Source organism: Myxocyprinus asiaticus, chromosome 8 (assembly GCF_019703515.2).
Source record: "Myxocyprinus asiaticus isolate MX2 ecotype Aquarium Trade chromosome 8, UBuf_Myxa_2, whole genome shotgun sequence".
Lineage (NCBI taxonomy): Eukaryota > Metazoa > Chordata > Actinopteri > Cypriniformes > Catostomidae > Myxocyprinus > Myxocyprinus asiaticus.
In genome coordinates this window covers 21,076,568-21,103,882 of record NC_059351.1, presented here as the reverse complement: position 1 = coordinate 21,103,882, position 27,315 = coordinate 21,076,568, and the positions used below count along the sequence as shown (strand labels likewise).

The window sequence follows — 27,315 nt, the reverse complement described above, 5'->3', positions numbered from 1 at the left end:
CGGAGGACAAGTCTCAGTTGCCTCCGATTCTGAGACAGTCAATCTACGCATCTTATCACGTGGCTGGCTGTGCATGACACCACGGAGACTCAGAGCATGGGAGGCTCATGCTATTCTCCGCGATCCACGCACAACTTACCACGCGCCCCATTGAGTGCGAGAACCCCTAATTGCAACCACGAGGAGGTTACCTCATGTGACTCTACCCTCCCTAGCAACCGGGCCAATTTGGTTGCTTAGGAAACCTGGCTGGAGTCACTCAGCACAATCTGGAACCTGAATGCACTAAAACGGTAGTGCATGTGCACGCAAATTTTGCCTGCAGGCATTTAAAGTTGGACACATTACAGCTTGCTCGATGTCTACATTCAGATAGGGGTACCTCGAGCATAGAAAATAGGTAGTTGAGGATTAAAGTTTAGAATAAAATACATTTTATTTTTACTTTTATTTTATATATAGGATTTAGGCAATGGTTGAACATGGACACATTGAAATCTGCCTTTCAGTTTAATTTAAAGGCTAACAAATGTAAGAATGATTTGGATCAATTTGCTGAAGTCGTGCTAATAATACCTGTTCCCTATCTGTCACTCACTCGATGTTGTGTTGATGTAGTGACACTAGGGGTCACTCTTGGGAGCCCGAGACACCTCTGGTCTTTGATAAAAGGCCAATGAAAATTGGCGAGTGGTATTTGCATGCCACTCCCCCGGACATACGGGTATAAAAGTAGCTGATATGCAACAACTCATTCAGATTTTCTCTTCGGAGCCGAATGGTCATGCTCATTGAGCTGAATACTACTGTTCATTCACCTCTGCTGGATCTGATGGCGCATTTCAGCGGCTTCTCCCTCCTCTGCACTGGTGCACTGCAGAGAACGCCCCTGGGTGCTTCGGCAGAAAAACTAGAGAGTATATTTTCTGAAAGAGCTTTTCCCCTCTAAAAGAGTATATATTTCTCTAAAAGAGCGGCACACACAGAACGTCTTTTTAAAGACACGTCTTTTTAAAGATGCCTTTCCGATTGTGTGTTATTCCTGGTTGCGGTCGTTATCTCTCAACTTCGGATGGTCATGATCGCTGTCTTTTGTGTCTGGGCGCTACCCTTCATGCGTACTTCCACGTCTCGATCCTTCCTCGACACAGACCCTTCCTGCGATTTGCGTTCGAGGGTCAGGCGTATCAGTACAAAGTCCTCCCTTTCGGCCTGTCCCTGTCTCCTCGCATCTTTACGAAGACTGCAGAGGATACCCTTGCCCCGTTAAGGGAGGTGGTCATTCGCATTCTCAACTATCTCGATGACTGGCTAATCCTAGCGCACTCTCGAGACATGTTGTGTGCACACAGGGACTTGGTGCTCTCACACCTCAGCGGACTAGGGCTTCGGGTCAACTGGGAAAAGAGCAAGCTCCTCCTGGTTCAGAGCATCTCTTTTCTCAGATTGGAGTTGGACTCAGTCTCCTTGACGGCGCGCCTTACGAACAAGCTGAAACTTTTTCAGAGGCTCATGGGGCATATGGCGTCCTCAACGGTGGCCATCCCGCTCGGGTTGATGCATATGAGGCCGCTTCAGCACTGGCTCCAGACTCGAGTCCCGAGATGAGCATACTCTCACATGATCCTGAGACCCCGACCGGGCTATGTGCCCAAGGTTCCCACCACCCCTTTTAGGGACCAGGTGGTGAACCTGCAAGAACTGCCCCAGGAGGAGGCAGACCCAGCCCTGTCGTTGCTGTGTCCGGTGCACGCTTTATGCATCTATTTGGATTGCACGCAGAGCTTTAGAATCTCTGAGCAGCTCTTTGTCTGCTTTGGTGCACAGCGGAAAGGAAGTGCTGTCTCCAAGCAGAGGATCGCCCACTGGCTCATTGACGCCATAACTATGGCATATCTCGCCCAGGACATGCCGTCCCTGGTAGGGCTACGAGCCCATTCTACCAGGGGTGTAGCGGCTTCCTGGGCCCTGGCCAGAGGTGCCTCTCTAACAGACATTTGCAGAGCAGCGGGCTGGGCAACACCTGACACCTTTGCAAGGTTCTACAACCTCCGGGTGGAACCGATTTCGTCCCAGGTAGTGGCACGCAACACAAGCGGATAAGCCCGGGATAGCTGGCCGAGTGTATCGCTTGCACATAGCGCCTTCCACCTCCCTTGGAGCTGAAGACATGCACCATTAATTCCTAGTAGTGTTCACAAACTTTGTTCCCTGGTTGACTTCCTCCGAGCCCTGTGGCAGTCGAGTATTCGGAGAGACTCGCTGCTGGCCCAGTACACGTGCTAACTAAGAGTCCTGTTCTGGGGTAGGTGCTCCGCATGTGGCAGTTCCCTGTAAGGCTAACCCCATGCGATATATATCTTCCACTAGTTTGTTTCCCTGTTGGCAAACTGCGTCTTCCTTGGGCAGAGCCCCTCTGCCCCAGTCTCCATGTTTGTAGTAACTCCTCCCCCGTTGGGTAGGATCTACCTTGAAGACTCTCCATATGGTCGGAAAGACCATGTGACGTATTCTTCCACTTAAATATCCCCCCCTCTCTTTGGGCGAGGTGTGGTCTCCACGGTGTCTTCCCCTTGGGAGGGACACCCCCCGACTAGACCTGGCGGCCCAGTCGGATAATCCCCCTTCTTTTTTAGGGAGTGGAAAAAGAGAAGGGAAGCCTGTCTCTATCTTTTGGGTAGTCAACTTGTCCCTAAAGAGCCGTTCGACACTCATGACTATGTTGGGGGAGGTTACGTGTCGACCTGGTGTGCTGGCTATGAGGCACACAGTAGTCTGCCCAGCACACACCGCCAGTTCACGTAACACAGTTCAGCCAATTGTGGCGTTTCATATAGGGACCCCTAGTGTCACTACATCGACACAACGTCGAGTGAGTGACAGACAGGGAACACATGGTTACTTGTGTAACCTCCGTTCCCTGATGGAAGGAACGAGACGTTGTGTCCCTCCTGCCACAACGCTGAACTACCCGCTGAAATGGCCGGACCATATATCGGCTCCTCGGCAGAAAACCTGAATGAGTGGTTGCATACCAGCTCCTTTTATACCCGTATGTCCGGGGGAGTGGCATGCAAATACCACTTGCCAATTTTCACTGGTCTTTTATCAAAGACCAGAGGTGTCTCGGGCTCCCAAGTGCGACCCTAGTGTCACTACATCGACACAACATCTCGTTCCCTCCATCAGGGAACAGAGGTTACACAAGTAACCATGACGGTTTTCTGATTTTTATGTATGGCAGCCTTGCCAATATTGTGATGATTTTTCCTTGGGTTTGATCTGTGACCAATCATGCCAGATAAACTGGAAAATAAAGTCCCAACCTCCAATAAGGAGGCAGAACTAAGCAAACATTGTAAACAGTTTTGCTCAGATGCTCTGATATATAATAAAATGGAAGTTTTCTTCTTTTGTAACTGCATAAAACGGAAAATGTTATTCATGCTAGAAGTTCTGACTTGAAGATTTAAGAAATATCTTTGACGGGGGCCTGGGTAGCTCAGCGAGTATTGATGCCGACTACCACCCCTGGAGTCACGAGTTCGAATCCAGGGCGTGCTGAGTGACTCCAGCCAAATTGGCCTGGTTGCTCAGGAGGGTAGAGTCACATGGGGTAACCTCCTCATGGTCGCTATAATGTGTGGTTCTCGCTCTCGGTGGGGCACGTGGTGAGTTGTGCGTGGATGCCGTGGAGAATAGCGTGAAGCCTCCACACGCACTAGGTCTCCACGGTAACGTGCTCAACAAGCCACATGATAAGATGCGCAGACTGATGGTCTCAGACGTGGAGGCAACTGAGATTCGTCGTCCGCCACCCAGATTGAGGCTAGTCATTACGCCACCACGAGGACTTAGAGTGCATTGGGAATTGGGCATTCCAAATTGTGGAGAAAAAATAAATAATAAATAAATAAATAAATATCTTTGATGTATTTGATTGTAAAAAAAAATATTGATAATACTAAGGAAAAATTGGTCATTGGTAGTAAGTGAAACCCATGGAGAAACGTTAAGATTAAACTGAACATCATATCTTCCTCATCTATTCATGTTAATAACTTCAAATCCATGCACCTATTCTATGTGTGTCTTTGATAATAACTATGTTTTACCCTTTCTCTTGTCATCATTGTGTATATGTTGTTTCACTAACTAATTCTGGAACCAGTCTCTCATCATTGCAGATGGCTGGGCCATATGATTTATTGAAGCTGCTAATACTGCAGGAGGAAGTCCGGAGAAAAAGAAGACAGAAAATGAGGCAGGCTTTTATCCGATTGGTCCTCCCGCTCTCACTAATGTGAATTCAAATTTCTCTCTGGATAAGGTGATTTCAGTCTTATACCAACAATTGGGTTTATGATTTTCCAGGCTGCCATTCATGGATTCAATACTCATGTCTAAATTGTTCTGAGGGTCTAAATTTAAATCCAGCATCTAACCGCTGATTTATTGATTTGAAGAGTAAATATTACAAACTTGATGGCAATGTTAGAGTTACCTATTTTATTGGTTACTCCCCCAAATTTTCCAGAGAGTACCCTCACTTTAAAGAAAGGTTAGTGGGTGCTACAAAGAAGGATTGAGTGTCTTTTTCTATTATTACTATTTCTATTTTGAGATTAATCCATGAAAGTATCAGTTTAGAGGCATACAGTGTCTGCACTGTGACTTTTGGTTCAGCTGTTTAACTGAATAATTTGTCAGGAAATGCTGATAAGCATAAGAGAATAATAACTGAAAGATCTTATTGTTAAATGATGTTGAAACATTAGGATATAAAAAAATTAGAGATGAGAATAAAAGGTTCAAGCATCTGTTCTAGCAAAAAATTTGACTCTTCTCATATAAGAGATTAAAATGGCAGAGTGAAAGGTAAACATCAGAGCATCTTTTTGCAGCTCAACAGACCACGGTGCGGTGGTGGATTGTGTCTGTTGGGTGTTGATTTCATACTACGTTGTTTCCTAGTTGGTGAGACGCAATGCTGGTCCATCTTCTACTCTCCATAACAATGAGCTCATAGCTAACTTGCTAACCACACAGCTACTTTCATTATTTGTCAGCTGAGTGGAAGCTAATGTGTAAACGTGTATTCACCAAATTGTTTTGTTCTGGTTTCACAGTCTGGTACCCCCTTCAACCGAACAATTCCAGTCATTGCATTTATAAAATGTAATATTTAAAAGTCTGGTTTTCCACCATTGAAAGTTTCACCTGAACTTGTATAGCAGAATACGGTGTAACACCACTGCCGCTTTTATCTCTTGACTCGGCAGGTGTAAATGCTTTTTGTTTTACATCCTGCCCCTAATTGACTGGCAGTATTAATATAGTCAGCATTTGACTGATACTAAACAAACAGTACTTATGTTTATTTAGCTATTTATTTTATTTGTGTTTATTCTTTATGTGAATGGTCAGCATTTGAGTGATACTAAACAGTACTGATGTTTATTTAGCTATTTATTTTATTTTTATTTATTCTTTATTTAAATGGTCAGCAATTGACATACTAAACAGTACTGATAAATACTAATAGACCAATAGACTAAATACAGTCATCTCGCCCCCCTTCGATTAAAGAAAATTAAAGAAAAAAGCCCTGCACCATGGTACAATGATCACACTCATGCTCTCAAGAGAGCAACTCGGAAAATGGAGCGCAAGTGGAAGAATACAAAATTAGAGGTATTTCGCGTGCAAGGAAGGATAGTGTCTGTAGCTACAGATAGGCACTAAAAGCTGCCAGGTCAGCATATTTGAGCAAACTCATAGAAAATAACCACAACAATCCTAGGTGTTTATTCAGTACTGAGGCTAAATTGGTTAGGAATAAAGCCTCAACAGAACCAGATATTCCGTTGCACCACAAGAGTAATGACTTCATGAATTTCTTTATTGATAAAATTGAAATAATCAGAAATAAAAATTGGAATTATGCAATCATCTGTCACAGTACCTCAGAAAACAGTGTCTCATAATTTTCCTCACGTGCAACTTCAATCCTTCGCTGTCATAGGTCATGAAGAGCTAACAAAACTTATCAAAACATCAAAAGCCACAACATGTTTGTTAGATCCAATACCAACCAAGCTCTTAAAAGAGGTATTCCCTGTAATCTCAGAACCTCTTCTTAATATTATTAACTCCTCGCTATCCTTAGGACATGTCCCAAGAAACTTTAAAATGGCAGTTTTCAAACCGCTTATTAAGAAGCCACAACTTGATCTTGGAGAACTGGCTAATTATAGACCGATTTCAAATCTCCCGTTTATGTCGAAAATACTAGAAAAGGTAGTATCCTCCCAAATATGTTCAATTCTACAGAGAAATAGTATATATGAACAATTTCAGTCAGGTTTTAGGCCTCATCACTGTACAGAGACTGCATTATCAGAGTTACAAATGACTTGCTCTTATCATCTGATCGCGGCTGCATTTCACTTCTAGTGCTTTTAGATCTTAGTGCTGCATTCGACACGATAGATCACAACATTCTCTTGAATAGGCTAGAGAATTATGTTGGCATTTGTAGAGTTGCATTAGCATGGTTTAGGTCCTATTTAGCAGACCACTACCACTTTGTCTATGTAAATGAGGAATTGTCAAACCAAACAAAAGTAAAGTATGGAGTGCCACAGGGATCAGTTTTAGGGCCTCTGCTTTTCTCCTTGTATATGCTTCCCCATGGAATAAGTTTCCACTGTTATGCTGACGATACCCAGCTTTATATATTTCTTCAAAATCTGATGAGATTTCAAAATTCTGCAAATTGGCAGAGTGTATCAATGAAATAAAAGATTGGATGGCCAGAAATCTCCATCTACTCAATTCCGACAAAACAGAGGTACTAATTATTGGACCAAAAACCTCTAAAAATAAGCATCGTAAAAAATTACATCGTCTTCAACAGCGAAGAATTTAGGTGTTATATTTGATACCAATCTGTCCTTTGAAAATCAAATTACCAATGTTTGTAGAACAGCATTCTTCCTCCTAAGAAATACTGCTAAATTACGACACATGATCTCTGTTGCTGATGCCGAAAAACTAATTAATGTGTTCATGACCTCAAGACTAGATTATTGTAATGCATTACTGGGAGGATGTCCAGCAAGATCAATAAATAAACTTCTATTGGTTCAAAATGCAGCAGCCAGAGTGCTGACGAGAACCAAGAAATATGATCATATTAGCCCCATTTTATCATCGTTACATTGGCTACCTGTTAAATTTCGTATTAATTTTAAAATTCTGTTAACTACGTACAAAGCTTTGAATGGTCTAGCTCCGCAGTACTTAAGTGACTTCTACCACGCTATATTCCATCACGTTCATTACGATCGCAAAATTCTGGCCTGTTAATAGTTCCTAGAATATCAAAATCCACAAAAGGAGGTAGAACCTTTTCATATTTGGCTCCTAAACTATGGAATAGTCTCCCTAACACTGTTCGAAATGTAGACACACTCACTCAGTTTAAGTCTAGACTAAAGACTCATCTATTTAGCCAGGCATACACCTAATTTATCCTTCAACTCACAATTAGGCTGTTTTAGTTAGGTCTGCCAGAACCAGAAACAGTTATCATGATTTATAACTCTGCAATAAATTGAATGGCATCTATGCTAATATTATTTTATTTGTTTCCCTGTCTCAACCTCGGGACTCCTATCCTGAGGTCACCAGAACCGGCTGGATCCAGCTTCATACCTGCTTCGTGTTGGACTCCACTGCTACGTGTCGCTGTGTGATGATGATTAATAGCAGCCGGTGCCAGCCAAACATCACTTCAGTCTATTACAATGGACTTCAGAGGATGAACTGATGCCAACTCCAACCATAAGACATGGGATATTTCATATGCCATTGCCTGAACCTTGGATTTAGGATAGACCTCACCGAAATTACCGGCCAGGTTGAACGCGATGCACCTAACTGATCTCTGCCTGCATCACCTCGGTCTAATGATGGACTACACTCTTGAAATGGAATAAAAAACTATCAATTAATTGCCAACAAAACCCTTCATCAGCCAACTAACAAGGACAATGCATCTATGTGAACTTCTGCAGTTAATCCAGGATGGACTTCAAAGACATTAGTCATTAAACTTACAGTTCATACAAAATCTTTGTTTTAAACACTGACACTTAACACTTACTTAGTTTAATCATTTTAAACCATGACTTGCACTACACATAAGTAATATTAGCATTATATTCATGATGTTAGCCAGAGGGGAACTGGCCCCCACAGTGAGTCTGGTTTCTCCCAAGGTTATTTTTCTCCATTAACCAACATCTTATGGAGTTTTGTGTTCCTTGCCACAGTCGCCTTCGGCTTGCTCACTGGGGTTATAAATACAATTATTATTTAATTACTTATTTTATTATAAAATACAAAATTCAAAATTGAATTTTATCAAACTACACAATGATGACTCTAAGACATTATATATATTACAGTTTTATCTTCTGTTAATGCCTGATCTTCTGTAAAGCTGCTTTGAAATGATGTGTGTTGTGAAAGTGCTATACAAATAAAAATGACTTGACTTGACTGATGTTTATTTAGCTATTATTTTATTTTTATTTATTCTTTATTTTAATGGTCAGCATTTGACTGATACTAAACATACAGTACTGATGCTTATTTAGCTATTTATTTTATTTGTATTTATTCTTTATTTTAATGGTCAGCATTTGACATACTAACCAGTACTGATGTTTATTTAGCTATTTATTTTATTTTTATTTATTCTTTATATTAATGGTCAGCATTTGACTGATACTAAACATACAGTACTGATGTTTATTTAGCTATTAATTTTATTTTTATTTATTCTTTATTTTAATGGTCAGCATTTGACTGATACTAAATAGTACTGATGTTTATTTAGCTGTTTATTTTATTTGTATTTATTCTTTATGTTAATGGTCAGCATTCGACTGATACTAAACATATAGTACTGATGTTTATTTAGCTATTTATTTTATTTTTATTTATTCTTTATTTAAATGGTCAGCCATTGACTGATACTAAACATACAGTACTGATGTTTATTTAGTTATTTATTTTATTTGTATTTATTCTTTATTTTAATGGTCAGCATTTGAGTGATACTAAACAGTACTGATGTTTATTTAGCTACTTATTTTATTTTTATTTATTCTTTATTTTAATGGTCAGCATTTGACTGATACTAAACATACAGTACTGATTTTTATTTAGCTATTTATTTTATTTTTATTTATTCTTTATTTTAATGGTCAGCATTTGACTGATACTAAACATACAGTACTGATTTTTATTTAGCTATTTATTGTATTTTTATTTATTCTTTATTTAAATGGTCAGCAATTGACATACTAAACAGTACTGATGTTTATTTAGCTATTTATTGTATTTTTATTTATTCTTTATTTAAATGGTCAGCAACTGACTGATACTGAACACACAGTACTGAGGTTTGTAAGCTATTTATTGTGTTTTTATTTATTCTTTATTTTCTCAGTGTTCATTTCTAGAATTTGTTGACAATGTATAATAATAATGTCAAATATTCTTTGATAAAAATATTTGTTTAAGAAATCAGCCTTCTGAGTACCTTTGCATAGTCATATCGGTGCAAAATCGGTAAACAATCCACATAGAAAAGGTCTGTTCTCATTTCAGCTCAAAAATGTACTATATCGGCCACCATATCGGTAATAGGCGAATTTCCCCCCTCTAAAATCGGTATCGGTCTCAAAAATCCCATATCGGTTGGGCTCTATTATAAATAATCACTGTTATCACTGTTGAAGAATAACTTAAATATATTATTGTGAGATTCTAAAATGAAAAGAAGGAACAACTGTAATTGAGGCTTTACATTTTTTTACTCTACTATATATTAAGAACAGAGTGAAAAAGTGGAAAAATACTCCGTACCTGACATATTTTCTATTTTATGTTCTAACCTATACAAACTGACTTTAGAATGAGTCCTGATAAATTGTAGTAACAGGTTTTTGTTGTATTGATTCAAATTTATCTCACTGATGTGTAATGAGCAGTAAAATAGTCTGTGTAATAGATATTCCTTTTTTGTTTCTGTTATACTCTGTTTAATTTCAAGCCAATGTTGATCGAAGATACAGTTTGTTTACGAGTATTGTTTGCTTGTATCATAGAAGCGGTATTTAGAATTAATATTATTTAAGAGATTTTGCCTAGACCACTATAGAGTAGTCATCTAGGCAAAAATGGGGGAATGAAGGGTTTGATTTTAGATCCCCACACTGGTCTAAAAAGGGGGTTAATATTCGAATATCCTTTTACAAGTTATATCTCATCTTTTATCATCCTCATTTATTTTTATTATATTAATACATTTTCTATTTTCCTTTTACAATAATGTGCAAGTAACATGTATGTCATCTGAGAGGGTGACTGAGGGTCTGGCCCCATGCCAGGAATACAATAACAGAGATTATTTATTTAGCCGGGCTCCTAGAGGATATGCATTTATATTGTATTGCATTTATTCACAAAAATACGTATCTGTTATAATTAATACATAATTAATCAACTATTCTATAACCATTTGATTCTACGTTAATCCAATCATTATTAATTGAATGAGAGAGAGAGAGATTTTAGTTATGATTTTAATATTATCCATGTTTTTATATAGTTTGTAAAAGTAACCATTGCATACAACATATCGATCTCATATAACCATTGAGCTGAAACTTCGAGTTTCTTTATGATTTTATTGTCACATTGTGTGACTATGTGCTGCATCTGGCCTTGTATGCTTTGTGTTTCTTCTTATTTTGTCTTGCTTTTCACAGATATTGAGGTGCCACATTCCATCGAGATTAACGAGAAGGCCTCCCATAGACCTATAGACAGGAAGAGACCGTCTGAACAATACATAAAATGCACAGAACTTTCTTTAAATAAACTCGCACCTGACTATAAGTCGCACTGGGTCAAAATCATGTTGTTGAGAGATTAAAAAAAGCACAGAGGGTGCATTTGGCAGGCACTAGGACCCGGGAGCAGCCGCCCGACTTCCCTTCACCAGTTCAGATGTCAAACGTGCTCCGTGAAGATTCCAGTACCTCAGAATCTACACATTGCATCGAAGTGTTTCTGGGCTTGTTTCAAACAGGAGAATTTGCTAAGTAATCGCATGTAACAGATTCTCATATTCTTTTTATGGTTCATGAAAGAAACGTGACAAGTAAGCCACATCTCTTTATAACATCTGTAACTCTATGCTGTGCACAAATAAACAGCTTTCAGTCTGTGAGTAAAACCAGGGGTTTTCAAACTGGGGTCCAGAAGGGGGTGCTAGGGGGTCCGTGGAAAATCTCAAAAAATAAAAGTGTAAAAATGTAGAAACAAAAGTTAAACATTACAGAATTTGACATTATTATGGTTTCATACTGCATGCTTTCTAAAGACTGTTTGGAAATAATGAGATTAATCGTGATTATCTTTTTCTACTGACAGCCATAGTTTATAGCCTTAAAAAAAAAAAAAAAACTGCATATGGGTTTGTGATGGAAAAAATTAAAATATTGAACCTTTAGCTGTCAACTTTAGCTTGCTCACAAGGGGTTGTAAGGCTTTGTTCTCAGTAAAGCTGCTTTGGAACAATATTTATTGTGAAAGCATTATACAAATATATTTCAATTGAACTGTTTATTTTCAGGTTTATATATAAAGATTAATTGTGAAAATAATATAAGAAATGAGATACACTGTAAACTTCATACAATTCACACATATTACTAGTGTGATGAAACATCATTTTATAGGCAAGTGAGGAGTTGCATTTGACAGCGGTCTAGAGTTTGTTAGAGCAATAATGTTATAATGGACAAAATATTTAAACTGGTTGCATAAGTACTTTGTAAAGGCAAAATATTCTGAATTGGCAACTTTAAAATATTCTACTGTCTTTATGACTGATGTTTTCATCGGTGTGCGTGTGTCTGACCAGCCGACATCAGTTATGTATAAATTATGTATATAAATTGCTTCGGACTATAAGTCACAGGGCCTTTCAAATGATGAAAAAAACATGACTTATATTCCGGAAAATGCGGCAAACATGTAAACATTACTTTTTTCAGATGAAAACCAGTGCACTGCAATTTCTGATAACTATCACTGTTTAATCACAAATAAAACATAGATCTATATTTCTTACATGTATAAAAACATGTTACTAACAATAAAACTACAGGCCCGACAGACCCAGCAGAAAAAAAACAACAACTTATTTTTGCATTTAGATTTATTTTAACTTGCAAAATGAACAAACTAAACAACAACAACAACAAAAAAGTGAGTACGACTGTTCTACAAAACAAACTTGATTTGCTGAAAAACAATCAGCGAGCAATTGTTAATTGGAGGGGTCGGCAACCTTTTTGACATGGAGTGCCATTTTTTATTTTCCTGGTCAATGGCTGTGCTGACACAGAGGGGTAATCACTAGCACGCAAGCAACAGTGAGAGAGGAGCAGGGTATTTAAGTTTTTCGCACCTGCATTCCAATCTACATCTTCATGTAATCCTTCTGCATGATCACACAGTGTGTTTCCATCAGCTGAAAAATTATTAAAGTATAACAAGACTCACGCTGCACGTGCAAGCAATTCGTACATCACAAGCCGATCAACTATTCAGCCCTTTTCTGTGAATCGCATCTGCAAAATCCTAAAACTTTATTTCCAGGTTTAATTTCTATTTTGAATAATTTATATTTTGCCATGTGTGTTTTTTTAATCTCACAATGTGGGTTTATGTTTTCTCTTTTAATTGTTTAATGTACCTGTATGCTTGGTTGGAAATCTCAAGGGATAATAGTGGTGTTGTTCTGAAAGCAAAAAGAAACAAATTAAACATGGACTGTAGGCTGTCATTCGCGCAGACTGACTGGAGCAAAGCGGGCGCGTTTACTTGCGTGATTAACCGAACATGAAGCGCTGCCGGCTCGTGATGTGCTAATGGCTTGCACACGCAGCGTGAGTCTCATCACATTTTAACTTTTTGTTTAGCCTCCCATTCAGCTCATGAAAACACACTGTGTGATCATGAGGAGGATTACATCAAGACATAGACTGGAATGCAGGTGCGGAATTTATATAAATAAAATAGTCTACTTCTCTCTCACCATTGCTGGCATGCCAGTGATTACCCCTCTGCGTGCCAATGCTGGAACGCGTGCCATAGGTTGCCGACCCCTGGTTTATTGCATTTGGATGTTAACCGCAAGGATAGTGGGCCAAGCCACATTTAATACTAAACACAACATAAAAGACCAGTCCAAGACACTCACCACTGGTTGCATGGTGGTGCCGGGGATCATGAACTGCATCTGTTGCGCCAGCATCGCCGCTGCGGTCTTCTGCTGGATCAGGTTGTTGCGTCCATTGATTTCCAGCTGTGTCTTCAGATGTGCTGGTGGATGAAGATACTTACAGTTTTCTCTCGTACACCGACCCTACAGTGAGAAAACAAACAAACAAGATCTCATTAATATCTCAATCATTTCTCCAAGACCGCTGCTAAGATCAATATTCAATATTCAAAAAGATCTCAATATTATGAACTCATACAATTCTTCAAAGAGCAAATCCACATTTATTTTATTTGACAGATGACAGTCCAACCTACACGGACCGTGCAATGTCATGTCAGTGAAGAGAACTGCTTCTGATACTGCAATATTAATTAAGGAGGCCAAAGTTAGAAGTCACCCATGTTCTGCTCAAGGTCAAGTATGTGTTTGCATTGAAGCTTCACTGCAGGATATCAGTAACACACGGAGGCCAAACTGATACTGAGATGTGAGAATTAATGGAGGAGGGGTTAAAAACGCAGTGATTGCACATACTGCAGACACGTAGAGACACAGAGAGAGAATCACTGCCTTTGCAGATGCTGCGGCGCTCTGCATGTGCTCTACGGCATCAGCTGATTACTGGAGGTGTGAGATCATTACGGTAACCTTGACCAGAACTATCACACTTAATGGAATAACGTGGCTAATTGCTGGAAAATGTATTCTAAATGGCACAAATGTCCTCAATGTCTGCTCAAAAAGTTCACATTAAAATGGTAAAATAAATAAATAAATAAACCTTCTGATACATTACATTAGACTTTTGCGACAACAGCTGTTACTGTAAATTATCAAAATTCATTATATTACAATATTAATAGTTTTAATATGTTTTTAATATTGTTCTTCATTATAAAATATATCAATTAAGATATATAAATATAAACAAATAATAATGGGATATACTGTAGAGCTGCATGTTAATAAAGTAGTTGTTTCTGAATATTTTTTTTTTCTTGTGTGTGTTTATTTATTTTAAGCTTAAGCATTTTAGAACATTTTTGTGGATTTAATCCAGAATTTGTGTCCCATTCGTGGATCAAACAGATAAAAAGCAGAGATGTAACCTATATAAGCTTCAGTGTACTATCTGCATTGTTTCAAGAAAGTCACAGTTCCCTTGAAAATATCTTTGGAGACATTAAATGGAATTTGCGTGGTTAGCTTGCTTGTTTGCAGTGGTTTATGAATACAGGGATAAGAGCGCAAGATGTCTAGGTAGCGGGAGCAGGTCCCCTACTAAGATTAAAACAGAGAACAATCTTATGATGCGCTATAAATAATGTGAAACTAAGCCTAGTGTCGCAATCACCTCAAAGCAGCAGAACGTTAAAGACTGCTGAATCAGCTCACTGCACTCTATGCTCTCCACATGAGCATTGCATCACCAAACAAACGCATAAGCCAAAATATCTGACTTTTGGCCTTTTTTTTGCATTCATTAATGTGGTCGACTATGGTTTATTGATCAAACGTCAACACGGATACAAAATAAATTTTTTCTAATCGTTTAATAGCTTTGCGTTTTGACCGAGAGAAGGACGGTATGGCAGAATTGACTGAGACAGTAAAAATGCATCAGCCAGGAGAGATTCTGTTATACCGATTATATTGTGTGTCTTTGCCGATATACATTGATCAGCCAAAACATTAAAACCACCAACCTAATATTGTGTAGGTCCCCCTCATGCTGCCAAAACAGCGCTAACCAGCATCTCAGAATAGCATTCTGAGATGATATTCTTCTCACCACAAATGTACAGAGCGGCTGTCTGAGTTACCATAGACTTAATAATAATAATACGTTTATTTTATATAGCACCTTTCTTGAACCCAAAGTCGCTTTACATGAGAGCAAATACATGAAATACAACAAAGGGACAGATAACATATATATTCCAAAAAAAAAAAAAAAAAAAATATATTCCTAACAAGCAGCTGAGAGATAACTCTGAGTGAAGAGATGAGTTTTTAGATGTAATTTAAAGGAGAAGGTGGTGAGTTCCAGAAGGGGTTGTGCGAGAGCATTCCAAAGCCGAGGAGCTACAGTAAATTACCTACCTCCCATTGAAGACAACCTGAACTGCGGGACAAACAGGAAATTTGCACCAGCAGACGGTAGAGTGTGAGTGGGAATATAAGGGCGAAGCAACTCAATGATGTACTGAGGAGCAAGTGTGTGAAGAGCCTTTGTAAGTTATCAACAATATCTTATATTGAATGCGATATGTAATTGGTAGCCAATGGAGCTGTTGCAGAATGGGAGTGATGTGTGCAGACTTTTTACTAGAAGTAAGAACTCTATCTGCAGAATTTTGGATGTATTGTTGGCGATTTAGGGTCTTAGTTGGTAAACCATAGAAGAGTGAGTTACAATAATCCAATCTAGAGGAGATGAACGCATGGACTAGTGTTTCTGCATTGTTCATATTGATTACTGGTCGGAGATGGGCAATATTGCATAAACAACAATTACATCTTTATAATGTTATTAACATGAGCCTCGAAGGTAAATGATGTATCAAAAATCACCCCAAGGTTATAAACAGTGAGAGAGGGGTTAATGGCAGTGCCGTCAACATCCAAGGTAAGGTCTGAACAGTGTGATACCAATGATTTGGGGCCTATTATCAAAATCTCAGTCATCTCTGCATTGAGCTTCAAGAAGTTAGCATCCAACCAATATCTTAAATCATGGAGGCATGCAGATAATGAGGGAGGTGGGAATGGTGCTGATGAACTATAATTAACATAAATCTGGGTGTCATCCACATTACAGTGGAATCTAAGGCCATATTTCCTTATAATTTTGCCAAATGGAAGGATATAAATTACAAAAAGAAGGGGGCCCAGCACTGACTCTTGTGGGACTCCTCTTAAAACAGAAACAATTGATGATTTGTAATTCTGTATTGAGACAAACTGCTGCCTACCTTGTAAATAGGATACTACCCAACGATAAGCAGCGCCAGGGATGCCTATAGCTAAAAGACGAGTAAGAAGGATTTTATGGGAGACAGCATCAAAAGCTGAGCTAAGATCGAGTAGAAGAAGAATGTTGAGTGAACCTGTGTCTGCAGTAATGAGAAGGTCATTTACTACCCTTAATAGAGCTGTTTCCATGCTGTGTAGTGTGCAAAAACCTGACTGAAAGGGCCCGAAAAGATTGTTAGACTTCAGGTGTTCCTGAATTTAGGAAGCAACTACCCTCTCAAGGATCTTTGCCACAAATGGAAGGTTGGAAATAGGCCTATAATTCTCCAATAGACATGGGTCAGCACCAGGTTTCTTGAGCACAGGGGAGACAGCAGTTATTTTTAAAGCTAATGAAACAATCCCAGAAGCAAGTGATGTATTAATCAGGTGAGAGATAGGAGTAGTGATAGCATGAAGAGAACATTTAAGGAGAGAAGTTGGTGCAGGGTCAAGTTGGCACATTGAAGAGTGTGATTTATTAATCAACTCAGCAACAAAAGATGGGGTGGTATGAGAAAATGTAGTAAGTCTGGTGACTGGGTGGATATGAAAAAATTCTAAATACTCAGTAGCCTCAGAAGGGTTAAAGTGGCTGCAGATTGTGTCAGTTTTGTTTTTTAAAAACTGGAGAAATGATTCACATAGCTCAAATTATGCAGGTGGAGACAGTGATGGAGACTGAGTAAGTTTCTTAGCAATGGAAAAGAGAGTTTTAGGTTTTCAGTTTGAGTTACTGATAATGGAAGAAAAAGAGTTTGACCGTGCCGTATTAAGAGAAGCATTGTATTGGACAAGATGATCAGAGAGAGCCACAGAATGAACAGTCAAACCAGCTTTCTTGACAAGCCGTTCCAGACGTCGCCCCATTGCTTTCATAGCCCGCAATTCAGGAGTATACCAAGGAGAGGAATAAGAGGAAGGAACCAGTCTACTCTTGACAGGTGCATAGCCATCTAAAATGGAGGTAACTTTTGCATTGTATAAAGAAAGAATTTCATCAGGGCAGGAAAGGTTTATAGAAGATGTGAGTACAAAATTACAAAAAGACTACAGATTGATAGATTTTATATTATGATTTTTTTTTTTTGCTGCAAGACTTAAAAAGATAACAGCTGAAAATACACTCAATGAGCTTATGATCAGAAAAAACATCCAAAGTTCCAAACACAGAAAGATTGTTAATCCCAGAGGAACATACCAAATCCAAAGTATGGCCATGACAGTGAGTAGGAAAATGTACATGCTGATTGAAATGTAAACTATCAAGTATAGACATAAACTCATGAGAAGCAGTTGAGTTAGTGTCAACATGAATATTGAAATCTCCCAACATTATCACCATTTTATGTGATGCAAAGTCTAGAGAAAGCAATTCATTGAGGTCAGAAAGAAAGCTTGGGTATCTATTAGGTGGTCTATAGATTAGAAGTACAAGCAACGGGTTATGCCCTAACAGTCTAATACAGAGATATTCAAATGATAGGGTTTCATGAAAATCAATAATAGTCGATTTAATACTATGTCGGTGGATGACCGCTAAGCCACCACCCTTGCCTTGGAGTCGGGGCTTAGCAAGGAAGGTGTAATCCTCCGGTGTCATCAGACTGAGTTCCATATAATCATTTGCTGTTTGCCAAGTTTCAGTTAAGAAGAGTATGTCCAAGTTATTGTCAATAATAACATCTCTGAGCATATTGCCTTTATCAGTCAATGAGCAAACATTTAAAAGAGCACCAGTATTACATGGGGACACAGAGTCCATAGCAGGCCAACTGACTGATTCAAGTCTGACTGGGGTTAGTAGCGAGCCAACATTAACTCCACAATAAAAAGTGCATGATGAAGACAATCTGAGGTTAGAGCAGGATGACCAGATAGACGGAATCGAAGTAGGAGATGAGTACTGTAAATTCCAATGACATTTCACAGAACGGTGAACATAGCGCGGACGTCTAGTAATCCCAAGCTGTTTACAATAATCATAAACAACACAGTCTAAGACCACATAGCCTCAATGAGGTTTATTCAGGTGATATTGCCATATCCACAGTGATATCTACTAGTATGACTAGCAGAGTGAGGCCAATACAGCTCACTGCTATACATTTGGAGTTCATATAAGGCATGGCATAGATCAGCGGAGAACAAGAACCAACTACACAAAGACACAACCTACAACATGCCATACCATGTTAGCCATGACCAGACAAGCAGAAAACACCCAAACACAACCAAGGAGAAAGTGCAGACTATCTCATTAGCTAAACACAGGCTGAAGCGCTGAGGAAATAACACCCAGACACAGCTCAATGAGAGTGTGGAGACCAATGGTGTGTGAGGCAGGTAGAGATATATTCCAGATTGATCCGGTGCAGTCCAAGTATGGTCAACAGTGCACAAATAGTTGAACAAAGTCCAGAAAGCAAGTTAGCAACAGTAAAGACTCCAAGAGAGCAAAGTTCCAAATACAGACAGCAGTGATCAAAAGTTCAGTGTAGTCCAGGAAGTAAATCCACGACAGCGTAGAATCCAAAAGAAGTTGATCAGTTGGAGAAGGCAGAGATAACAGTATAATAATCAAAACGACAAACAAAACCAAAACAACAAACAAAACACAAGAGCAACACAGGAACACCAGTGAGAAGCGGCAGCCAAACGCACACAGCGTACTCTCACGTGACACACTCGTGCCTAAGACTTCATCAGTTCGAACCAGTCTGGCCATTCTCTATTGACCTCTCTTATCAACAAGGCATTTTCTGGGGGGCCTGGGTACCAGCGAGTAAAGACACTGACTACCACCCCTGGAGTTCACGAGTTCGAATCCCAGGGCGTGCTGAGTGACTCCAGCCAGGTCTCCTATGCAACTAAATTGGCCCGGTTGCTAAGGAGGGTAGAGTCACATGGGGTAAGCTCCTTATGGTTGCTATAATGTGGTTCACTCTCAGTGGGGCATGTAGTGAGTTGTGTGTGGATGCCGCGGATGGCGTGAAGCCTCCACACACACTATGTCTCCGCAGTAACTTGTTCAAGAAGCCACGTGATAAGATGCGCGGGTTGACGGTCTCAGATGCGGAGGCAACTGAGATTCGTCCTCTGCCACCCGGATTGAGGCAAGTCACTACGCCAACACGAGGACTTAGAGTGCATTGGGCATTACAAATAGGGGCAAAAAAGGGGAGAAAATCAAAAAACAAAAACAAAAAACAAGGCGTTTCAATCCACACAACTGCCACTTACTGGATGTTTTTGTTACCATTCAGAGTAAATTCTAGAGACTGTTGTGCGTGAAAATCCCAGGAGATCAACAGTTACAAAAATACTCAAACCAGCCCGTCTGGCACCGACAATCATGCCACGCTCCAAATCACTGAGATCACATTTTTTCCCCATTCTGATGGTTGATGTGAATATTAACTGAAGCTCCTGACCTGTACTGCATGATTTTATGCACTGCACTGCTGCCACATGATTGGCTGATTAGATAATCTCATGGATGATTTTTGGTGCCAGGCGGGCTGGTTTGAGTATTTCTGTAACTGCTGATCTCCTGGGATTTTCACACACAACAGTCTCTAGAATTTACTCTAAATGGTGCCAAAAACAAAAAACATCCAGTGAGTGGCAGTTCTGTGGACGGAAATGGCTTGTTGATGAGAGAGGTCAATAGAGAATGGCCAGAATGGTTCGAACTGACAAAGTCTACGGTAACTCGGATAACTGCTCTGTACAACTGTGGTGAGAAGAGTAGCATCTCAGAATGCTATTCTGAGATGCGGGCTGGCACTGTTTTGGCGGCACGAGGGGGACCTACACAATATTAGGCAGGTGGTTTTAATGTTGTGGCTGATCAGTGTATAAAAATCTAGCAATTAAAACAAACCATATTCAACTCTGCAAACTGCTGGCACTTTCACTGTACACAGCTTCACTACTAGCGATTTAATTTTGATGCGCTGTACCGATTGTTTCCGAAGTTGCCACAGTGTAACTGTAGGTTGTCTACTTTTCACATCCGTCAAGTTCCAAATAAAAAGACAATATAGACTAATTAAATGAGATGGATGGTTATCCAATAATAAGCATTAGCCCAAGGTTATTTAATATTAGTGCCCGACTGATTTATCACAGATATATCGTATCGCCGTACGTTTTCCAATATGCACAGAAATGAAAACTTTTTTTAGAACATATAATGCAGAAAACAATGCTTGGGGTGATTTAGAATTGCCGTCATAATATAGTTTTCCCAGCAGAGCACGCTCCGACTCCATTGTTAACAGAGCTGAGCTGACGGTAGTTCTGCAGACAGTTCGGAGTTAAGCGGTGTCTTCATGGTAACTAGTTTGTGAAATACATACTGGAAAGTTAATAAACAATGACCCCATCATTTTCCCTTTTCAATATAACTAATATAACATTAACCCTGTCCCTGACAACCATGTCACTCATGTTAATCACATCTGTTTGCTATGTTAGCCAGCTATAATTTGTCAGTGCAGTCAGTAACATAGCAGATTGAAAGGTAAACATCAGAGCATCTTTTTGCAGCTCAGCAGACAACGGTGCGGTGGTGGATTGTGTCTGTTGAGTGTTGATTTCACGCTACGTTGTCACCTAGTTGGTGAGACGCAATGCTGGAAAATAAACAACGTCCATCTTTTACTCTCTGTGACAACGATCTTACAGCTAACTAGCTAACCACATAGCTACTTTCATACCTTGTCAGCTGAGTGGAAGCTAATGTGTAAACATGTATTCACCCAACTATTTTGTTCAGGATTCGCAGTTTGGTACCCCCCTCAACCGAACAATTCCAGTTGTTGCATTTACAAAATGTAATATTTAAAAGTCTGGTTTTCCACCGTTGAAAGTTTCCCCTTAACTTGTATAGCAGAATATGGTGTAACACCGCTGCCGCTGTTAATCTATTGACTGCATTTACACTTGCAGGTATAAATGCTTCTTGTTTTACAACCTGCTCCTAACTGACTGGCAGTATTAAAATAGTCAGCATTTGACTGATACTAAACAGTACCACTGATGTTTATTTAGCTATTTATTTTATTTTAATTTATTCTTTATTTAAATGGTCAGCAATTGACTGATATTAAACAGTAATGATGTTTATTTAGCAATTTATTTTATTTTTTATTTAAATGGTCAGCAATTGACTGATACTAAACAGTACTGATGTTTATTTAGCTATTTATTTTATTTGAATTTATTCTTTATTTAACCCACCCCCCCAAATCCTCAACCCCAGCCCGACCCCCAACAACACCCAAGTGGTCACATAATTATAGACACACAAACAAACAAAAAACCAAAACAAACCAAAACAAAAAAATATATAACAATTACACACATCCACTACACCTCTCTCTCCACTGTCCCTCCCCGAGAGCCCTCCAAAAAAGCCAGATATTTGCCCCATTTCCCCACAAACAAGTCTAAATTCCCCAGTCTTCTGGATGAACCCTGGATGAAATGGGAGCACTCCAGCCAACTTCCAACCCCTTAAAATTATCTGTCTGGTGATCATAATGCTAGTTAGGACCCAGTTTTTTATATGCATATTCTCCATATTAATGACCGCCCCATCACTTATACCTCACACATAAAACTGAATCTTCAACCAAAATTCTTGGATCTTAACGCATCCCCAAAAGACATGGGTTGTGTCTCCATCTTCTGATTGACATCGCCAGCAGGTGGGTGTGTCTTTAAGACCATGCCTATACGATCTAGAGGGGGTCCAATAGACTCTATGTAAAATATTGAATTGCATAAGGCACACCCTTGCATCTCTAGATGCAGACTTGATGTTATTTAGAATCCTAGCTCCAATGCCAAGTTTAAATATTTCTCCCATAATCTCTTCAGAGAAGTTGAAGTTCCGTCCCCCAGACACTGAATTAGCAGGGAGTAATACACTGACGCCTCATGACCTTTTCCAAAAGCAGTAATCACCACTCCCAGAGTATCTGCCGCTTTAGGGGGGTGTAAACTACTCCCAAAAACAGTACAGAACAGGTGGTGCAGCTGTAAATACTCATAGAACTGCGATCTGGGAATCCCAAAATGTTGAACAAAATTTTCAAAGGATCTCAACACTCCACTCTCATATAGGTCACAGAGTGTAGTAACCCCCTCCCGATCCACTCAAAAAGCAGACTTGTTAATACATAATTTGGGGTTCAGCCATATGCTCGAGGCAACATTTAAATAAATGTCTGAATTAAACACTCTGGACACTGTTGTCCACACAGAGTGCAAATGCGAGACAACGGGGTGTCATTTAACTTCTCCGGTTAGTTTGATAGAAAGGCTTTGCAATGGCAAAATAGGGACCAGAACTTCTTGTTCAATACAAAACCAGTGACGGGTTCTCTCAGGTGGAAGAGACCAATGAGCCAAATATCTGAGACCAAATGCATAATAATAAAACAAAATCTTGGGTAGGCCTAATTGACCAATTGACTCTCTATCCTGAGAATTTAAAAAAGGAATTAATAATTCTGTGGAGGCAAGGCATAGATCTAGTAGGGTCGGAGACGAATAATAAAATATCATCAGCGTAAAGCAAATGCTTATGCACCATACCTCCTGCCATCACCCCTGGAAAATCATATTCCCTTCTTAGCGCGGCTGCTAATGGTTCCAAGGCAAGACAGAACAATAGTGGGGAAAGAGGGTAACCCTGCCGAGTGCCCCTATCCAGAGTAAAATAATCTGAAATTAATCCATTTGTTTGTACTGCTGCTACCGGGTGTCTATAAAGTAACTTAATTCATCCAATAAAAGTATTCCCAAACCCGTATATTTCCAAAATCTTAAAAAGATAAACCCATTCTACCATATCAAATGCCTTTTCACCACTGACCACATGATATTGATGAAACGCCTAATGTTATCAGAAGAGCTGCGGCCCCGAATAAACCCCACCTGGTCTATATGTATAAGAGATGTCATAACTTTATTCAATCAGTTAGCCAGAATTTTTGACAATATTTTAATGTCTAGCTGGATCAAGGAAATTGGACGGTAACTCTTACACTCGCTTGGATCTTTGTCCTTTTTAAGAATCAGGCTGATCCTGGCTTGTGTCATGGTTGGCGGAAGCTTTCCATTCTTTAATGGTTATGTATATACTTCTAGCAAAAGTGGGGCCAATTCTGTAGCATAAGATCTAAAAAATTCAGCGGCAAAACCATCTGGCCCTGGAGCCTTTCCTGTAGGCAAGGCCTAAATTACCATGCCAAACTCCTCCAGGGTTATCTCAGAATCAAGAGAATTTGTCGAGGTAAAAATTTCACCACCAGCAGATTTCACTGAGGGAATGGTAGAAAAAGACTCTCTGCTTTATATGTCTAGCCAAAAGCTTCCCTGCTTTGTCCCCCGTCTCAAAGTATGACTGTCTTGCCCTGAATAGCCAAAACTCCACCTTTCACGACAAAATAGTATTATATCTGTTTCAATCGACCATCAGACGACATTCAGCACTTCAGTTCTGCCTTGGCACTTTTAATATTCCCTTCCAACTCCACGACTTCTTGTGCTTTGGACTTTTTGATGAATGAGGCATACTGTATGATCCAACCTCTAAGAACCACCTTAAGTGCCTCCCAAGCCACACCCACAGAGGATACTGAGGACCAGTTGGTCTCCATATACACACTGATTTCAGCCTTTACCATTTGTTAGAATTCAGGATTTTGCAAAAGGGATAAATTAAAGCGCTAACTATAGGATTTATTTTTCTCTGTATGTGGCAACACCTCTAAACTCACCAGGGTGTGATACGAGCTGTTTCCAATTGAGCAATCCACAACAGATGAAATGAGGGACTTAGATATAAAAAAAAATCTATTTTAGAATAAATCTTATGGACTGATGAAAACAATGTATAGTCCCTACCAGATGGGTTCAAAAGTCCCCAAATATCTGTAAGACCAAGATTTTTACACATCCTGTGAAGCATCAATGTTGCTCTAGGGGGCTTGAACACTTTTGCTTCACTATGATCCAGGACTGAATCCCTCAAAAGATTAAAGTCTCCTCCCAATATTTTATCATGAGGGGTACCAGCGGCTTGTAACATCCGTTCAAGATCTATAAAAAAGCCCTGATCATCGTTAAGCGCGTAAATATTAGCCAAAATCAACCTTTGCCCCTGAATTTCTGCTAAAACAATAATTACTCTTCCTAATTTATCTTTGATCTGTTTGAGACATTTGAATTGTAGATGTTTACTTATCAATGTAATGACTCCCCTGCTCTTACTTGAGCCAGCACTAAAGAAAACATGTCCATCCCATATCTTCCCAAATTTTTCAGCTTCCTGTGGGGAAAGATGCATTTCTTGAAGAAACACTATATCATATTTCTTACGTTTAAGAAGAGAAATAACTTTCCTTCTTTTTATGGGGTGACCCAACCCCTTTACATTCCACGTGGAGAGAGACAATCCACTCATATTAACATTTGACATTTTGACATATTAGAAAAAATAGATTGTGTGTCAAAAACAAGATTATAAAGACCACATTTCAGCATTAGTGCAACAATCAAACCCCGAACCAAACAAACAGAAAAAAAAAAAAACGTGCACATTAACACCGCGCACTACAGCGCCAACCGGCGTCCATCCCTCTAAACTCAAACAGTCCATGTATGCCTACGAGAGCCCCTGCGACAATTTTGCCGTCAGATTGCTCAAGTCCGGTGCTTCTATACAAATTTTGTGAGACAGAATTACATAACAGAAGAAAATCTATAAAACAAACTCCAGCCAATAGGCAGAATAAACACAAAGAATGTGTAGATTCATCCACATACTGTCCCGAAGGTGTGCTCCTCCCCAAAACAAGCTAAAGCCTCTAGCGGAACCAACACACAAATAAATAAATAAATAAGAAACATTCAGTTTCCTCGGGCAGTCAAATGAATGTTCGGTGAGCCGGCTGTTTCATAATTGCAGCAGATGACCTAATCCTTCCAATGTCCTGCAAAAAAATATTTCGCAAAACAAACTCCATCCAATAGGAGGCATAAGCACAAAGAACGAGCAGATTCATCCACAACTGTCCCAAAGGAGTGTTATTCCACAAAACAAACTCCAGCCGCTAGGCAGAACCATCACAAAAAGAAACAAAAAAGGCACCCAGCTTCCTCGGACAGTCAAGTGAATGATCAGTGAGTCAAGTTCACTTGGGAGCAACATGAAAATCACAAAATGGCTTACTCATGCCAATGACTTTAAGAAGGACAATGCTTGCTGGGGACATGTAAATACTTTACGGCCATCCTTAGTATCTATTCTCAGTTTGGCCGGAAACATCAGTGCAAAAGTGGTCTTCCACTGATGTAAGAGTTTCTTGCATTCATTGAATCGATCACGTTTCTCTCTTGTCGAATTCGGAAAGTCTGGGAACAAGAAAATGTTGTGGTTTTTCCAAGAAAGCTTTCCTTTACTCCTCGCCTTGCGTAACACGAGATCTTTATCGGCTCTTATTTAGAAGCAAAATCTTTGTTATTTTTTTTTTCATCAGACCAATTATTTGTTAATGTGCCGAGTTTGCTGAACTTAATGTTGCAGGAATGTCAGTATCTGGGATGTGATTTACAAGAACAAATATGATTTTACCAAACTACTGGCCTATCAGGCTCAATACATGGTTGAGTCAGCTGTATGATTATAACAACAAATCATCAGAGATACATAATCAATCATAGTCTGAGCTGAAGATAGGCATAGACACTTAAGACCTTCAAATTCCCAAATATGCAGCGCTGTAATCCACAGGATCAGGGTGCGGCTATCAATATCCCTGCTGGAAAACACTGGTTTTCGCCTTCCAACCAAAAGCTGAGATGTGTCAAAATCAATCAGTCTGGGCCAAAGGAAGATCTCTCGCAGCCTCTGATGAACTGATGGATGGCAAGGATTTTCAGGGCTATGCGGACAGCTCTACTGGAATATGTACGAGACGTCTGAATTGCTGAAACACAGCGCACCCTGATTGAGAGGAGCCTTCTGATTCAATAATGAGGGTGTGATGGTCTATTTTTACAGCCACATGCCACAGGAAGCTCTACCTATAGACTGTATCAAATGACCAATGCTTGTCATGCTACACAATACTGCTTCACTGCAATTACGGAGGCACCAGATTTAGATATCTGAGATGCGATAATCAGCTCAAACATTACAGAAGGAAGAAAAGATTTGAGCAACACTCAATAAGAGGTGCTAGGTTCATTTGGCATGCATGTTGAGTGCTGCTCACGAGAAGCAGCTCAAAGCATGCTGATATACACCAGGCTATTGTTTACAGTCTTGGTTGATGATCAATCGAGTTAAATTTTCTGCATTTGAACATCATAAAAGAAAAGATTGGTTTACGAACACCTCATCTTAAATTAATCTGAATTTGTACTGAATCAAGTTCTGGATCTAGCCTGTGGAGTGAATCTCACTGTTTGACACTTGACACTTGCCAGTGTTGTCTCAAATTGCCAGATCTCTTTAGAAATTAATAACTTATGGTCGCTTCAACTTTGCATTGCCAACGGTCATTATCACCAATTAGGGATGGGATGATATATTGAATTTCGATATATCGCGAACCAAATAAATTACAAACCATATCGAGGCAAAACTCAATATTTCGAAATTTGCAACACTGTATTCTGTCCATGTGATCATAAATGAAGCGACTCGTCAAACATCATAGTCTCTCTATCATTTGATTTTACCCCTGCTGCGGTTTTTTTTCTACACTGTTTATAGGGTTCACATAAGGTCCTTGAAGTGTTTAAAGTGCTTGAATTTAGCTCTTAGGAATTTAAGTACTGGAATACCTGGAAAATCACCTTGTTTTGTTGAGAAGTGCTTGAGATTAAAACGGACCATTTTT

The 27,315-nt window shown here is 39.5% G+C and overlaps 1 protein-coding gene across 16 annotated transcripts in view; it reads right to left on the bottom strand.

Annotated features, from left to right (window-relative positions):
* Nucleotides 1–27,315, bottom strand: part of LOC127444939 (muscleblind-like protein 2a) — a 183,486-nt gene that overhangs the window by 50,392 nt on the left and 105,779 nt on the right. For all 16 annotated transcript variants that reach the window (XR_007897891.1, XR_007897892.1, XR_007897894.1 and 13 more), the window contains exon 3: nucleotides 13,352–13,516. Coding sequence is in view for 12 of the 16 variants with exons in the window: in XM_051704607.1 (XP_051560567.1) it covers nucleotides 13,352–13,516 (165 nt within the window). In the remaining 4 variants the exon portion in view is untranslated. The remainder of the gene's footprint in view (nucleotides 1–13,351; nucleotides 13,517–27,315) is intronic.